This window comes from Lampris incognitus (assembly GCF_029633865.1).
Source record: "Lampris incognitus isolate fLamInc1 chromosome 17 unlocalized genomic scaffold, fLamInc1.hap2 SUPER_17_unloc_1, whole genome shotgun sequence".
Taxonomy (NCBI): Eukaryota; Metazoa; Chordata; class Actinopteri; order Lampriformes; family Lampridae; genus Lampris; species Lampris incognitus.
The window spans coordinates 175,001-192,234 of NW_026611075.1; the positions used below are offsets into that span (position 1 = coordinate 175,001).

General features: G+C 49.7%; 2 protein-coding genes across 5 annotated transcripts; both read left to right on the forward strand.

Moving 5' to 3' along the window:
- Window positions 1-2,169: 2,169 nt before the first annotated feature.
- nif3l1 (NIF3 NGG1 interacting factor 3-like 1 (S. cerevisiae)) lies at window positions 2,170-7,209 on the forward strand. 4 transcript variants are annotated; one of them, XM_056301666.1, is made up of 7 exons: window positions 2,170-2,175; window positions 4,018-4,610; window positions 4,779-4,935; window positions 5,205-5,328; window positions 6,148-6,286; window positions 6,483-6,566; window positions 6,814-7,209. In XM_056301666.1, exons 2-7 carry the CDS (start codon window positions 4,028-4,030, stop codon window positions 6,996-6,998), a joined length of 1,272 nt encoding a protein of 423 aa, XP_056157641.1. In that variant the 5' UTR covers window positions 2,170-2,175; window positions 4,018-4,027; the 3' UTR covers window positions 6,999-7,209. The 4 variants fall into 4 exon arrangements, with proteins under 4 accessions (XP_056157641.1, XP_056157644.1, XP_056157643.1 ...); XM_056301669.1 differs by lacking the exon at window positions 2,170-2,175 and adding an exon at window positions 2,221-2,252; XM_056301668.1 differs by lacking the exon at window positions 2,170-2,175 and adding an exon at window positions 2,284-2,791.
- A 2,385-nt stretch (window positions 7,210-9,594) lies between these two features.
- tbx6 (T-box transcription factor 6) lies at window positions 9,595-15,274 on the forward strand. The gene is made up of 8 exons (XM_056301675.1): window positions 9,595-9,664; window positions 11,098-11,308; window positions 11,563-11,830; window positions 12,021-12,164; window positions 12,619-12,689; window positions 13,439-13,500; window positions 13,585-13,858; window positions 14,335-15,274. Exons 1-8 carry the CDS (start codon window positions 9,595-9,597, stop codon window positions 15,272-15,274), a joined length of 2,040 nt encoding a protein of 679 aa, XP_056157650.1.
- Window positions 15,275-17,234: the final 1,960 nt, after the last annotated feature.

A 17,234-nucleotide genomic window follows, 5' to 3' on the forward strand; every position in this document is an offset into this window, starting at 1 on the left:
CCCCCCCGTGTCTCTCCCGCTCAGCGTTGCCATCCACAGTATTGTTGATTGACCTCTGCTTTAATCTTCCATCGCCGTCGCTTATCTCCTCCACTCTCTCCAATCCGGACCGAAATCAGTCACACCCCCTCCGCCCGGCACCAAAATCCCATCAAATCTTCTGGGAAAGATCAGTCCGGGGGTGCCTCGTCTAATACCGACAGGCCCGCAGGGGTCAATACGGCTTATCAAAGCCCTCTGCTCTTTTCCGCTTCACGATAATCTGACAAAACTGTCATAATGTTGTGAAAATATACCGCCTCTCGTGTAAAACAAGCTGCGGCGTGACGCGGCGCCGTCCGGGCAGCTTGATGAGTTATCACAAAACAAAATCCTCAATGTCTGCCAACTAGCAGTACTTAACCAGACACCACCGGAGACGCCTCCACGTTTAAATCTTTCTTCGAGTCACCCCCAGCCCCCAGACTCGGCTAACAACACAACAGCGCACGGATTAGCTTAAAGGAGCACACTATTATTATCCATCCGTCCATCATCCAAACCGCTTATGCTGCTCTCAGGGTCGCGGGGATGCTGCAGCCTGTCCCAGCAGTCATTGGGCGGCAGGCGGGGGGGACACCCTGGACAGGCCCCCACAGGGCCCGGGGAAAAACAACCGGGGCCTCGTGTATCAATCGTTACTACGGGCAAATTTGTGCGTACACACCCGTGGGATTGTTTAGCCCTGAAGTTTGTGTCAGAGACCAGTGTTGAACCTGGGTGACCCCTGAATTTAGACACCGATCGGCTGGTAGACAGTAGATGTTAGGAAGAAGGAATTACAAATAACCATCATGCTTTGCTGCTGCCTGTCAGACAATCCACTAGAGGGCACGAAAAAAAATGCCATGGGTGTGTACGCACAAATTTGCCCATAGTAACAACTGATATACATGAAGCCCCTGGAGTCTAATTGGATTTCTATCCAGACACCAGGACATGTTTTTTTTAATTCACTATTATTATTATTGCTATTATTATCATCCTACAAAGCCTTTATTAAATGGATAGCTTCATGCTAGCACAGTAAACTTGGTTCATTTATTCTTCTTCAAACTTTGACACACATCTACCCCCATTCATTAAGACTGAAACCTAATTTAATCATTAAACTGTTTAGCTAGAGGCCTATAAGGGGATTTAAGGATGTGTGCAACTTTTTGATGCTTTTAACTTCTTTTTTTTGCAAAATTTTCCCTGTAAAAATTGAGAAGGCCGATGAGAGAACACAACTCACAATTCAACCACGGTAACAGCTTCACAAAACATCTGGTTAAGCCTTTCTGCGGGAAACGTACTTTCTAATTTCTGCTGAGCCACGTCTTCACAAAAACACAGCTGATCCTTTCAGAGTCCAAATAGCCTCTACCCCGTTGTCGCGCATGCAACTCTTATCATTTACCTGATGTTAAGATCGTTTCTATGGCGTTATATTTGTGCCATTTATTGAGCACAGAATAGATTTTTGTTTGCTCAAGTGCAATTTCTTTTCAAAATAGTGTAACGTGCATGGATAAGAAGACACGCTGGCCATGCACCGTTACAATATTGTAACGATTTCGGGGGACAACGCAACCACAGGAAGTGCCGCGGCCAGGACGCGAACCCGTATCGCCCGCACCGCAGGAGGCATCGCTAACCGCTCGACTAAAGGCTCAGACTCGCCAGCCAGCGGCCAGCGTGTCTCCTTATTCATGCACGTTACACTATAATGTACGTGCTTGCAAAATATATTTTTCTGTGCTCAAAATCTCTCATTGTGTGCTCAAAACCTCCCATTACGTCATAATATGGCGTAATAATAAGGCTGCAGCATCCCCGCCACCCTGAGTAAGGATAAGCGGTTTGGATAATGAATGGATGAATGAATGAACGCAAGAAAGAAAAAATGCGGCTCTGCTTGATCTACTAATTATAACTAAATAACTGTAAAAACATACTAAGTGCATGTTCTTCGGTAAAACACACCGGTATTCTGCTCCCCGCCTCAATTAACCCGGGAAACAAAGTGTTAATCGACTTTTTCCCACCGGCGACGCCTTGTGCTGATTGACATCTGACGCAGCCAATCACAAGCCCGATACAGGAACCGGAATACGGAAGTCAGTCGCCGGTCTCGCCACTCAGGAACCGAAGGTAAGTCACGCCCTCCCCTCCTTAAACTTTAAGTCTGTTCGCGGCGTACTCTGCTTTGTAACCGCCGGGGATAAAGGGTGCGTATGCAGCGTACACGTGTTTTGTCAGCGCTGTGCGTCTGAAAACAGTGCGCGGTGGCTTCCGGTTAGCATGTAGCCCGTCTTAGCTTCCACGCTGCGACGGCGCCCCCCGCTTGTGAGCGCGTCACCTGCCGCAGCTCTTCTTCTTCTGCTCCCCCCTCGCCGGTTTCCGGTTAAATAAACCCTGGGCCGTGACGCCAACTTCCGCTTCTAAACACAGCCTTTCTCTTTCGTGCTTAGACAAAACTCCACCGCTCTCAAACTGCGGGAGACGAAACTAGTCTGCAACGCTGAACAGCAGTGACAACATTTACATGTGCGTTAAAAATTAAAAATTAAAATAAAAAAAGTGGGAGGGGGTTTTACTGCGATGAGTAAACGATATGCATCCCAGAAAGGGTTCAGTGTAAAGTAAAGCTACGATAGAGGCCTGTGCGGTGTGATTGTGATGGACGCCTCAGCAGGGGGTCCCTGCAGCAGCGAACGTTTCGAGGCGATGAGGGCTCCGCGAGGGAAGCTGTCACTGTGACTGACAGGTTGTGGGGCGACGCTTTTATTTTAGTTCATTTCCATCCATTATCCAACCACCTATCCTGCTCTCGGGGTTGCAGGGGGATGCTGGAGCCTTTGTCTTTGTTAAATTGATTCTTCTTTTAGCGTTGTTGTATTGTTTGGGGTATTAGTTGTAATAATAACAATGACTTTGTATAGCACATTTCAAAACAAAGTTACAAAGTGCTTTACACGACCAAAAAAGGTGGTAGACGTGTGTGTGTGTGTGTGTGTGAATTAATTGTAAAGCACTTTGACAGAGTTAGAAAAGCGCTATAAAAATGCAACTTGATTGATTGATTGATTGATTGACAAACTACGATAAGAAAAACAATTTAAAAACAGTTGATAAGTTAAAGAACATTCGGGGAGGAAATATAAAAGCAAGTGGAGCTGCATATGAGAAAAAACAAAATAAGTACAATAAAATACAAAATAATTGAAATAATCAATACATAAAGTAATAAAATATAAGCAAGAAAAGGAAATGATGAATCCAGACCACAAATCCTGAGCAAGCACACGTATAAAAGTCTGTTTTCAAGAGGGATTTAAAAGAGGATAAGGAGCTGGCCAGTCTGATCGCCTCAGGCAGGTGGTTCCAGAGTGTAGGGGCCCGAACAGAAAAAGCCCGGTCAACCCTTTGTCCTCAGCCTAGATTGCAGAATGGCACGTATGGTGTCCGAAGATCTCAAATGTTCTTGGGTGCGAGTCCAGAGCGGGCCTTAAAAGTTAACTGTAATATCTTAAAATCAACGCTAACATTTACCGGGAGCCAGTGACGAGAAGTTAAAATAGCAGTAATGTGCTCTTTCTCTCTCTGGCTTCGGTGAGGAGTCTGGCTGCTGCTTTATGGATGAGCTGTAATGTATGTAGACCGCTGACTCAGACATGTGTAAAGGGAGTTACCATAGTCCAAACGAGAGGAAATAAAAGCATGTATGACAGTCCCCAAATTTCTACTGGATAAAATTGAACTCATCTTGGAGTCTCCTGAGCTGCAAAAAAACCCAACATAACTGGACAACTGAGTCTTTTGTATTTATTTTGGGGTATTGGGTAGTTTGTCATCCTCTATGAGGTTTTACTCAAATTAGTTTTCTGATGGGGGGAGTGTGAGAGCTAACTTTCAGCACACATCCTTCCCGTGATTAATAACGTCATACTTTACAATCTGTCCGTGTAACTTGTCTGTCTCCTGTCTGTGCAGGTTTACACCCATGTTGTCTGGATGTACCAGAGTTTGTGGCAGATTTGTATCCCTGACCCATACAACAGCCCGCACATCTCGCTCTCCCTTCATCTCTCTTTCCACATCTCCGTCCTTCCGTCCCTCTTTCCCTTCATCTTCCTCCATTCAACCCATCCTCGCTCCTCTGGTTCCCTCTCTCCACCTCCCCTTTCCTCTCAGACGGTTTCTCTCTCGCTCTGCTCATCCCACCGGCCCAATGGATCTTCAAGAAGTTCTTGTAGTGCTGGAGAAGCTCGCTCCTCTGTCACTGGCCGAGTCGTGGGACAACGTCGGCCTGTTGGTTGAGCCGAGCAGAGCCCGGCCAATCAAAACCATCTTACTGACCAATGACCTCACTGACGCCGTCATGGAGGAAGCAGAGGCCATGAGCTGTGACCTCATCATCTCCTACCACCCGCCGTTGTTTCGGCCAGTCAAGCGTCTGGTTCAGGGCGACTGGAAGCAGCGATTGGCTGTTCGGGCCATAGAGGGTGGGATGGCTGTGTTTTCTCCTCACACCTCATGGGACAGCGTTAAGGGGGGTGTGAACGACTGGCTGGTAGCAGGACTTGGTGAGGGTCACTCATACCCATCCTTCTATATTTAATGAGTGTACAGGTTAACAGACACCTGAAACTAACTCGCTGGTTAAGTAACCAAACTTCCATTTGAGCCTCTACAGCTTTTTTCCATCTCTGAGGGTCCATGTCTGTCTGTCTGTCCCTCTCTCTCTCTCTCAGGGAGTGGCCAGGTGTCTGTACTGAGCCAGGCCCACGGTAGCGCCCCTCACAGTCACAAACTGGAATTCACTGTCAGGAATGACGCACAACTGAATGACATCATGGAAGAACTAAGGAGAGCTGACAGCAGAACCCTGCTGCAGTACTCAGTCAACAGGTGTGTATGCAGTTTGTGTGTTTTTAAAGTGGTATACATGTATTTGTGCATATGGCTTCATACTTACTGGAATGTGAACTGCGTTTTCGCCCTGTGATGGCCTGGCGGCCTGTCCAGGGTGTTTCCCCGCCCGCCGCCCAATGACTGCTGGGATAGGCTCCAGCATCCCCACGACCCTGAGAGCAAGAGAAGCAGCTTGGATAATGGATGAATGAATTGAATTTTCCTCCATTTTGAATGAAATATCCTTTTCTCTGGTTTGGCCTCAGTTCAGACAGCAGTTTGGTTCACGTCAGTGTGACCTGCAGTGACTCAGCGCTGACCTCTAGTGTTCAGACTGTGCTACGACAAGTTGGTCCCAGCCACTCCCTCAGCATTCTACAGTTGCAGAAGGTACAGAATCAACATGTCCCTCCTAGCTGATGGAAAACTTACAGCGATAGAGGGAAAGACAGAGATAGGCAGACAGTCTGGCAGGCACAGACCGGCAGAGAGACAGACACTCAAACAGACACACAGACATGTTAGGAATTTCAAGGGATGCTTTGATATCCATACCAAACAGCACAAGGTATTTTCAATGCCGTTTGTCAGCCTGGGGTCACTAAACCTGGTTAGGGGAGCAGGAATATTCTCCTTAATCGATTGCAAACCTTTGGCTCCATTACAGCAAAACACTGAATTCCTACCAGCCCCCACTATGACCTCTGATCCCCATGTGGAGAAAAAAAAAGTTTATACCCAGAGCAATAATTAAATGATCTGCAGTACAGAAATCCTCCTTCACCTTCAAACAGCTCAGAAATCCGGAGAAAAGTATTGCCATCCCAGGATATTTCAAAACCAATTTGGCTTTAATAAGCCCTCCTCAACTGTAGGATCACAAAAGTTAAGCCCCGAAGGATGATGGGATCTTTAAACACACACAGAAACCGAAATCCTGATTTGCGGTTGAGTTTTCCACATTGAACTGATCTCTTGTCAGATGGATTATTGGGTTTACAGCAGAAATGTGGCCGTTAACCGTTTCCCGTATTGCATGGAAGGTTTCAAAACTTAAGATTCACTCACTGTTCTCTGGACAGCAGGTTTTCATTTCAGCTCAGGGGGGCCACTAACTAGTCCTTCTCTTTCTGGTTGAAGGCTTGCCAATCAGTGAAGTCAGTTTCAATAAATCAGTGTATTCATGACCCCCCCCCTCCTCCTCGACAGCCACCTCTCCCAGGCCACGGTCAAGGGCGTCTCAGCGTTTTGGAAGAGCCTGTAACTGTGGCAACAGCCGTCCAGAAAATGAAGTCTCACCTTGGCCTAAATCACGTCCGCTTGGCCCTGGGTGCAGGACAGACAGTGGGTGAGCTGGAAGACACACATACACATACACAGACAGACAAAGACAGTGACACAAACACAGCGTTTACAGTTGGTGGTTTAAATGAGTCTTGAAACAAGTTCTGATTGCTTCTTAGAGGGGTCTCTAAACCCCCTGAATGTAAACTGTGTAGCGACGGAGTGGAAGAGTGACTGTTTGGTGTGTTACCGTTTTATAGAGTCCACGGTGTGTACCGCGGCTGTGTGCGCTGGTTCTGGTGCCTCGGTACTGAGCGGAGTCAAAGCGGACCTGTACGTCACAGGTAGGGTGGAGCTTCCTGTCTCTGCATCTCTTCTAGCAAGGGGGAAAAGGGAAGTTGATCTTTGCACAGAAGCATCTATGGACACAATGCGACACATGGCTTCCTACAAACTCGGGTGGCCATATGTTTGATAAGCTCAATAAATATATATTCTTCACGCATCCTGCTCAGAAGCGTTGTTGATTTACTGAGGAGGTCATTCATACGTCAGTGTATCTGTCTGTTTCCTATTGTGTGTGTGTTGCAGGTGAGATGTCCCACCATGAGGTGCTGGACGCTGTCTCCAGGGGAACCAGTGTCATCCTCAGCGACCATAGCAACAGCGAGCGGGGCTTCCTGACCGTGTTTAGGGAGAGGCTGGCCATGCGGCTGCCTGACTCCGTCACCGTGGCGATTTCACAGGCGGACAGAGATCCGCTAGAGGTGGTCTGAGCGGGGTGCCGAACCAGCCTGAACCCGATAAATTCTGCTACACCGTTGTCTGGAAAACATAAGGAGTCACACATCAGTCATTAAAACACATCTGTAGGCTGAAGACAAGTTTTCTTCCAGAGGTTTCTGGTCTGTTTATTGCCACGGAGAGAAACTGTGCTGCTCTTGATGGATTTCTGGAAAGTTACTTGTAAATAAAAAGGTCCCGTGGACTGAGAAAATAGTCCGCAGTGCGTGTCGGGTAAGACGCAACCATGGATCTGTAGGTAAAAAGTGACGGCAGCAGTTTGTATTTTGTGATCTGCAATAACACACAACATGTTTTAATCTCTGCACGCCCTGATGTGGATTTAAACACGATTTATAACCAAGACAGTGGAAAAAGCTTTCACCTGATGAGCAGCGGAGAGGCGCTCCCTCTGGTTGGAGATTTATGTATGTTCCTCAGGCGGGACTACATATGATCGCATCGTGTGGGAACATCGGGTGGTGCGGTGGTTAGCGCGGTCGCCTTACAGCAAGAAGGTCCTGGGTTCGAGCCCCGGGGTAGTCCAACCTTGGGGGTCGTCCCGGGTCGTCCTCTGTGTGGAGTTTGCGTGTTCTCCCCGTGTCTGCGTGGGTTTCCTCCGGGTGCTCCGGTTTCCTCCCACAGTCCAAAGACGTGTAGGTCAGGTGAATCAGCCGTACTAAATTGTCCCTAGGTGTGTGTGTGTGGGGGGGGGCCTGTGATGGCCTGGCGGCTTGTCCAGGGTGTCCCCCCCGGCCTGTCGCCCCATGATTGCTGGGATAGGCTCCCGCGACCCCGAGGGCAGGATAAGCGGTTCGAATAATGGCTGTGCGGGAGCTTCCGAAAATTGTACACCAGCCTGAAATAACCGACGTCTTAAAGATGAGAACGATCAGTGTTCCCTGCCACATAATCTCGTGACCTCTGCAACCCAAACGTGTAAACGAAGAACCGCTTAGCACGTACGTGTGGAAGAAGGGACCGGCGGAACCGACAGCACTGAAAACAACCAACACCCCCCCCCCCCCACCCCACACACACACACACACACACACACAGCTGAATGAAACAAATGACAGCTGGTGAAGAGGCTCCACCATCACTCTTAATTGAGGCTCTGACACACCTGTCACCCATAAACACATTAACACACAAGGTAATGACTCTCCCCCTCTCTCCCCCCCCCTCCCCCCTCTTTCTCTCAGCAGGTATTTACGCCTCTACTTCCACTCTGTTCTGCTGAACACCATTCATCCCCCACCCCACCTACACACACACACACACGGGGAAGGAAAACAGCAACTAGAATAACATGAGGACTCTTTCCACCCCAGCTGTCAGAGTCAATCCCACGAAGCTCTTCTGCAACTCGGCCTCAAACCAAAGCCTTCACTTGTCTTTACGTCCCTGCCAACGTGGGGCGGATCAAACCAAAAAAAATAGGAATATTCTCCAATAACTATAAATACTAATGATCCTCGGGCAAAAATTACTCCCACAAAACCGCAGACGATAAGATCCACACATTATCGCCGCTGGTCATAACGGCGTATGGTTACATATTGTTACATAATGTAACATTGTGTCACATATTGTTGCACCTCTTTAGTGCCGAGTTCTCGTTTTGCTTTTTTTTTAATGAATAAAGGTCTCGGTGCCAAAAACGCTTCACTTAAACGGTAACAAAAAACACTCAACGCTACACTTGCCCCAACGCCGGAGGTTTGCACATCAACTCCTAGACAACAATGTTTGTTTTTGACCAAATTGCAGCCGGGGGGCCAAACTGTCTCCCTCCTCCGCCTACATATGAGGCCCCGCTCCCTGCCGTGACGGCCGGGGTCCCCCCCGAAACGCCGGGGACCCGCCGGTAACACCCACACGGCCCCCGTTTGTGTGGAAGACAAGCCCTGTATGTAACAAAACAATATAGATACCAGAATAACAGTAAGATGTGCTACATCTGCAGAAAACCTTAATGGTCATAAAAACTCATATTTTTGCCTGTAGTAAAATCTCCCCCCTCTCTGTCGTGGAGGTCAGAGGTCAGGGTTGCAGCAGCGGAAGTCCCGAGGCTGGAAGGGATTGCGGTGTTTTTGCTCAAAGACACCTCGACCGGGGTTGTGCGGTCGAAGCACCGTCTGTTCGACGGGCCTGCAGACTCACGATGAAGCCGGAGAAAACAGATACAGGTGTTCGCTGCGTTTCTCCTGGCGTGAAATAACACACACCGTTGCTTTGTTGTGGCCTTACATACCAGGCGGGAGCGAGGGAGGGAGAGGGCGAGGGGAGAGGCGAACCAAGAAATGTGTGAAAACGGGGCCATTTGGCCCCAAAGTGTGAAGCCGTCTTCACCTATTTAACACAAGCCGTCGGCACCCAGGGCTTCTTCGGACGGGGACTGCGGGGTGAACGCAAGACCTAGAGAGAGAGAGAGAGAGAGAGAGAGAGAGAGAGAGAGAGAGAAGAAAAGTTGGGGTTCTTGTTAGGAAAAAGAGGATCTTCAGTCACCTGGATTTTAAGACAGCTCACAGCACTGGAGGAGTATAAAAGAGCGGATAGCTTTGAGGGAGAGCTAGGAAAGTAACGATGCTGAGTGTGGAGATGTTTCCCAGTCTGTCCTTGGGGCCTCCGAGAATGGGCGACTGCTTCTACAGAGGTGAGTCGGTGCGTTTTTCCCCACATCGTTCCTCGCGACGTTCTGACGCGGGTTCAAATATATGCCGTATAATATCTGTAACACAACGGAGACACCAAAAAATCTCCACACCCTCAAAGAACGAACTCACCGTCGGCAGCCTCCACACACAAACGCACATTAACGAGTCAATGAGCCCGACGGCTCACCCAGCCAATGCCGGAAAGCAGTTTCGGGTTTCGGTGGGTCCCAACATGGGTTGTGGAGACCACCGGGGGGTGTTTTTCTGTGATTTTCTCGCAGGAAGTGAAGCGCTACGAGGCTATGCAGGAGAATGTCTACTCTTATGGTGGTTTCATTTTGTTCCCGAGGCCCCCCGTGTACATTATAGTTACCCCCTCGTGTTGTCCACACATTGGGCACTGCCCTCGTCTTCAGGGTCATTGATGACCCGCCTTCATTCTACCTCTAAGTTATTTAAGTTAGGATTTTAAACCCCCCGAATCTTTTTGCACGCAGAGACAACCTGTCATTCGTCGCAAACTGTGTGACCGTCTGGGTTTTCCCCTCTTCGCCGTGCAGGAAAACGGCATTTAATCAGCGGACGCCCCTCGTTTCTATCGGGTCACACATGACCCACACGTGTCCGAGGGTCAAAACGACCCTTACGGCAACCTTAGCACCCTAGTGGTGTAGAAATATGAACAAAAACACTTTCACTTGTTCTCATGTTGGGGTCCCTGTAGGAAAAGTCGTCACATTTCAGGTTGAAAAAAGATAATTTATAGTTTTTTCTCTGCTGTTAAACACTGCTAGTTTTAAAATGGAAGTAGTCAACTCCAGAAGCCTCCTCAGGCTGAGCTCTGGAAATGTTGTGGCCCCTCTGGACTAAACGTAGCACAGAAAGTGAGGAAATGTGTGTTTGGTAGATGATGTCTTTGTTGTAACGATGCTGCTTGGCAGTAAATCTGATACCAGGCAGCTGGTTGGCAGCACCTGGGGTACCAGGAGCTCAACACAAGAGTCGATAGCAGCAGCAAAACAAGCTGTTTGGCATTGGCAGAGAAGATTTGGCAAATTGTTCATGGGTGCAGCCCACATACTCAGCTCTGCTGCTCATCCCACATGTTCCTCACACATGTGGCGCCATCTAAAAGGGACATAAACAGGCTTTCCAACGGTATGAGATTTACTGCCAAGAAGCATTGTTACAACAAAGACATACTCTACCAAACACACATTTCCTTACTTTTTGTGCTAAGTATAGATCAGTTTCGTATGATCTACGTTGGAAAGGTGTGGGTTCCCTGACTACAGAATCATACATACTGGTATAAAAGCCCAGTTTCGGAGATGAATCGTGGCTGGCGGAGCGTTCTGCTAGTCAACAGACGTCAGCGTGCCGGTCTCCGGTCTGCTCTGACGTACCCATCGTCCATTCTGCTTTACCGCAGACAGAGAAGTGGCCCCGCACAGGCCACTGTTTCCCGCTCCCTGTGACATGGCCGCGAGGGCCCTCCCCTCGAGGCTGATGGCTCCGCCCCCGGTCCCTGGCGAGCCAACCAGCAAAGCCCAAGAGGAGGTGAAGATGGAGCTGGAGAATGTGTCGTTATGGAAACAGTTCAGCGCCGTCGGCACGGAGATGATCATCACCAAGAAGGGACGGTGAGGTCCTTCATATTGTTTTATAATGAATTGGTTAAACTCGGTTTTAACTTTACACGTTTTTCGGGTTAAATTAATGAGAGCCGGAACAAAACCAGACTGCTAAAACCCCGTGAGGTGTTCCCGCACCATGATAACGCAATCGTGACCTCCTGCAGTCTCCCCGTCTGTCGTGATTGTGATGTTTTTGTAGTCGTGTGCTTTTCTGCGTTATGTGGTATAAACGTGAGCTTCGCCGGACTTCCTGTCCTCAGGCGGATGTTTCCCGGACTGAGGGTTCGGCTGTCGGGTCTGAACCAGTCTCTGCGCTACATCCTCCTGCTGGACATCATCCCCGTGGACAACTCCCGCTACCGTTTCCACAACGACGCCTGGCAGGCCGTGGGCGGGGCCGAGGCCCGGCTCCCGGACCGGGTCTTCATCCACCCAGACTCGCCGGCCACTGGCGCCCACTGGCAGAGCCGTGCGGTCTCCTTCCACCGAGCCAAGCTCACCAACAACACACTGGACGCCCACGGACATGTGAGTGTCGACCGGTGTGTGTCTGTTGTGGGGTTGTTGGTGTGCCCCCCCACCTGCTCCTGACTGACCCTGTGACCTTACACCACAGTGTGGAGAGAACTATTAATAAATAACATTTAAAACCGGAGCTAGGAACAATCCTTTGACTGCCTTTATCTCAAACCTTTATTTTCCCGTCGTCTTCCTCCAGATCATCCTCCACTCTCTGCACCGGTACCAACCCAGGGTCCATGTGATCGAGGCCCGGGACGTGTTGAGGTGGGGGGGCGGGCAGCACTCCTTCACCTTTTCCGAGACCCTGTTCCTCACCGTTACTGCCTACCAGAACTCCAGGGTAAAGTCGCATCCGAGACACCCTTCTGTAGAGAGACCAGAGAGAGCAGTCATCTTCTCATAAAAACGTTACAAGAAACCGGTACTAAGGGGGTCAAAGGTCAGAGCTCCAGCTTCTGACGGTCATCTACCGTGACCGTAGGAGGGGTGTTCAGTTAGCTTCGATTCCTACCGAAGGACTCGTGTGTAACGGGAGTCTCGAAGGCGATGTGGTCACTGTGATGTGGCTGGTTCCTGTTGGCCAGGGAGACATTAACACACCACACCGCCAGACAGGAAGTTCAGAACCACCGATTTAACGAAACTTCTTGACATGTGTGTAGTGTTGCAGGAATGTGTTAGCATGCGTGTGTATGTGGCGTTATCAGTTTGCGCTAGTGTGTGTGTGTGTGTGTGTGTGTGTGTGTGTGTGTGTACGCGTTACCCAAGTAACCCTGACCTTTGTGCATTTCCAGATCACACAGTTGAAGATAAATTCCAATCCCTTTGCTAAAGGATTCAGAGAAGATGGCATGAACTGCAAAAAGTAACACACACACACACACACACACACACACACACACACACACACTCTCTCTCTCTCTCGCTCTTGATCTCGGTTCAGTGATAGAGGTTGAAGCCTTTTTGTGCATGTTAATGTAAAGGAGGGTTTCCTCGTTAGATAAAGAGCTGTTGAAAGGGCGTCCGGGTGGCGTGGCGGTCTATTCCGTTGCCTACCGACACGGGGATCGGTGGTTCGAATCCCCTTGTTACCCCCGGCCTGGTCGGGCGTCCCTACAGACACAATCGGCCGTGTCTGCGAGTGGGAAGCCGGATGTGGGTGTGTGTCCTGGTCGCTGCACTAGCGCCTCCTCTGGTCAGTCGGGGCACCTGTTCGGGGGGGGGGGGAGGGGGAACTGGGGGGAATAGTGTGATCCTCCTACATGCTACGTCCCCCTGGTGAAACTCCTCACTGTCGGGTGAAAAGAAGCGGCTGGCGACTCCACATGTATGGGAGGAGAGATGTGGTAGTCTGCAGCACCTCCCCGGACCAGCAGACTACCACATGTCTGCAGTCTACCACCACCCAGAGCGGGGGTGGAGCAGCGACCGGGATGGCTCGGAAGAGTGGGGTAATTGACCAAGAACAATTGGGGAGAAAAACGAGACAGATAGGCAGATAAATAAATAAATAAAGAACTGTTGTAAATTCTCTCTCACACACACACACACACACACACACACACACACACACTGAATGGCTGTATCAGTAACACACATGTTCTACCTTTGCAGACAGCGAGATGCCCGTCAGAAGCGTAAGATGTCCGAGACGACGCCGGAGACCCGAGACATCGGTGAGTAACGACGCTCCGCACATTCTCTCCGCCGACCCTCCGCGTTGTCCTCTTCTCACCTCCTGACCCGTTCCTCTGCCTCAGTGAGCTGCGACCCGTGTGACCCCTCTGAGCTCCTGCCCCAGACCGCCACTGCCGACCCCAGCCCCGCGGACCTGCAGGCCCTGGTCCTCGACTCCCTCCCCTCTTGCTTGTACCGAGCGGAGGACGCGCCCTACCGGGACCCTCGGGTCCCCGGGGAGCCGCTGGACCCGGAGCAGGCGTTCATGACATCCCAGATGTCCGACATCGCTGTCGACCTGGCCGACGGGATGCAGGATGTGCCGGGCAGTGAAATGGCCAGCAGTTTGATTGACAGGTGGGTGAAAAAGGATAAAGTTGTTATTCGGGGGGGGGGGGGTACACCGAGCAGATGCCCTCCTAACCAGAGTACAGGAAGAAAAGGTTTTAGTAAAAACCAGCTTGTCGGGTATTGTTTGTTTCGGCATCACCTGCAGGTGCAACAGTTAGTAATATCAATAGTAATGACATTATTATTACTATCTGTACTGATACTAGTTACTAGTGTAATACTAATAAGTAGTATTAGTACTAGTATTACTATTACTTACTACTAGTTACTACGACTAGTATTACTGTAATGGTACAAAAATGACAGTAGTGAATGGTATTAAAAATAAATCAATAAAATAATAATAAAATAAAATAAATACATAAATTAATGATAAGTTAGTTATTTAGACATATAAGAGACCATCACAGACATATTTACAGACAGTTATGTATCCACGTTAGTATTCTGACGTTCGTGTGTGTGTGTTTATTCCTCCACAGGTCTGATCACCTGAGTCTTCAGCCATTCACCGCCTTCTCTACTGCTCCTCTTCCTCACTCTTCACCCTCCTTTCACCCCATCCTATCCTCCTCCTCTTCGCTACAGCAAAACCCCTCCCCCTTTCTCGCCGTGACCCCGCCTCCCTCCTCCCCCTCCTCCTCCTCTGCCTGTTCGTCGGAACCGCTGTCGGCCCGCCCGCTGCTGGCTCCACCCAGCGAGGATAATTCTCCTCTGGTTCAGAGCGCCACTGTGTTCTCCTTCCCCGCAGACCCAGACCCAAACCAGCTATCGTCTCAGTCTCTGCCTGACCAAAACCAGCCTGGGCATCTCAACCAGACGATTCTGAACCAATCTGGTACCTCTGGGCCATGCTCCCTGTCCTCCCTTGGTGGTTATATGCCTCCTCTTCTCTCCTCTCTCCTTCCTCCAGCTCAGAATCCATCTTTTTCGGATGTGAGCCCCGGCTCAGGCCACCCTGTCCTGCCTGTCAGTCAAGCTCAGGCCCCACCCATCGCCCCGCCCCCTCCTCCCTCATCTTTTATCCATCAATCATCCTCCTTTCCTCTTCCGTCCTACCAATCCTGCATCTCCTCTCACCTCCCTCCCCCCCCACTCCCTCAGACTCTGACCACTACCACCTCCTCCTCCTCCTCCTCGTACTCCTCTTTTGCTCCTGAAGTAAGCGCCATGTCGCAATTTAACCCGGGCACCCCCTACCTTCCAGAGGTGGTACTGCACCACACCTCTCTTCTTCCCCAGCTTGAGCAATCTCTCCCCCCCACCCTCTACCCCGCCTTTCCCTCCTACCCCCTCCAGCTGTGCCAAGACCCCCGTGCGCCCCTCCCCATTTCACTCAGGCATCTGTACAGGCAGACCCAGCATGGCCATCCCCACGCGCAGGGGTCCTACCTGGACATGACCAGCAGAGTCGTATTCTGAAAGTTTGACTGACAGAGAAGAATAGCAAGGTTCACTGAGGTCAGACCACTGACACGGACACCTTGAAATCTGATGCTGACTCCAGATAGACACAGATAGACACTAGCGTGATCTGATGTTAGCAATGTGTAGCTTTAGTTCAAGTACTTCTTTTGTACCTTTACATAAGTGTGTGTGTGTGTGAGGGAGAGAGAGAGAGAGAGAGAGACAGAGAAAATGTGTTTACTTTCTAAAAGATCTTGAGGATGTTACACTCGGGAGGAAATTGTTCCTTGTTCCATTTGAGTTGAAACTTTTTCATGATCTATCCCCTTTCAGCTTGAAAATAAAAATGTTTCCATGAGCTTGGCGGCTGTGTCTTTATCATCACACGTTTACACACACACACACACACAGCGTAATATGTGTGAGACCGGAGGTTATGGCCATGAGGGCTGTCATACCTTCAGTTTCCTGTGTCTGGCGGCCTGTCCGGGGGTGTCTCCCCGCCTGCCGCCCAGCGACTGCTGAGATGGGCTCCGGCATCCCCGCGACCCCGAGAGCAGGATAAGCGGTTCGGATGATGGATGGATGGATGTCGTATACACATCCATGTCGACAGTACTGGTCACTGAAAGCGGTGAGAGAAGCAGATGTGACTTGAGTCTGACACAAGGATGTTGTTGAGGATTTGCAGAAATAACAGAGTTTTGACATCCTCTCCAAAATAAACAAGACAAATACATAAATGACTATTTACCAATTCAAACTGCAGTATAAAACGTGAATATGGTCTTATAAGATAACATTAATATTTGCCGGCAGCCATACCAACATGTACCAGGTGTGGGCTTGGCTACTTGGGACGGGAGACCTCCTGGGAAAACTGAGTCGTTGCCGGAAGTGGTGTTGGTGAGCCAGTAGGGGGCAGTCTTCCCTCTGGTCCTAATAAAAAACAAACAAACAAACAAACAAATACACATCAAATCCCAATGCCCCAGTGCAGTGACGCTGTGCTGTAGGAGACGCCGTCCCTCGGATGAGACGTTAAACCGAGGTCCTGACTCACCGTGGTCATTAAAGATCCCACGGCACTTATCACAAAGAGTAGGGGGTCCCCTGGTGTCCTGGCTAAATTCCCAACTTGGCTCTCTCCTTCTGGCCACCTAATCACCCCCCCTCCACATGTAACTGGCTCAATGACTCCTCCCTCTCCACCTCAAGCTGATGTGTGGTGAGCGTTCTGGTGCAAAATGGCTGCCGTGCACCACCCAGGTGGGTGCTGCACATTGGTGGTGGTTGGGGTGAGTTGTCCCCCCTTCAATGTGAAGTGCTTTGGGCGTCTAGATAAAGTGCCATATAAATGTAACGATTATAATAACAATCTCTAAATAGCTGAGAAGACTATTTAATTTGGATGGGTTTAACACATTCTGTAAGCCATTTGAAGCCATTAGTCTTTTCTCCGTCACGCAGGTTCCCATGGCGACGTTAATCAGGATTTGGTTCTCGGTTGTAGACTGAACTGGGCTTTGAGACTTTAGATTTTGGGAGATCACACCTGGTCTTGGCTATCGGTCCGGGGAACGAGTAGGTGGTCGTGCAGATGGTGCTGGTGAACTCTGACCTTGTCAGCAGGTGACGCTGAGAGCGGCTGACGGACACTCGGATGTTAATAATCCATCAGCCTGGTCTATGTGGGTCAGGTTCCCCTCAAACTCAACCCTCACGCGAAGTCCAACCCTCTGGGAACCTTTGTGTGTTTAACAGTCCCGTCTGTGCCACTCCGGAATTACGTTTCACATGAATTGTGTCACTTCAGCGACACACAAAACCATCCACCCATCCACTATCCAAGCCGCTTATCCTAATCTGGGATTTATTTGGCACTTTAAAGACTTTTAAGAAAACGTGACGGGTTAAAGGCAGGCATTTTGCCAGTAATTACTACTAATCATTGCAACCGTATCTTAATACACGT

Bases quoted from the DNA above. Each gene is read 5' to 3' on its own strand.
- tbx6 (XM_056301675.1), top strand. From the start codon at position 9,595: ATGCTGAGTGTGGAGATGTTTCCCAGTCTGTCCTTGGGGCCTCCGAGA. The intron at 12,690-13,438 runs GTAACACACACA...CTACCTTTGCAG, and splicing joins GATGGCATGAACTGCAAAAA to ACAGCGAGATGCCCGTCAGA. The intron at 13,501-13,584 runs GTGAGTAACGAC...CCTCTGCCTCAG, and splicing joins GCCGGAGACCCGAGACATCG to TGAGCTGCGACCCGTGTGAC.
- nif3l1 (XM_056301667.1), top strand. The intron at 4,936-5,204 runs GTGTGTATGCAG...GTTTGGCCTCAG, and splicing joins CTGCAGTACTCAGTCAACAG to TTCAGACAGCAGTTTGGTTC. The intron at 6,287-6,482 runs GTGAGCTGGAAG...ACCGTTTTATAG, and splicing joins GGGTGCAGGACAGACAGTGG to AGTCCACGGTGTGTACCGCG.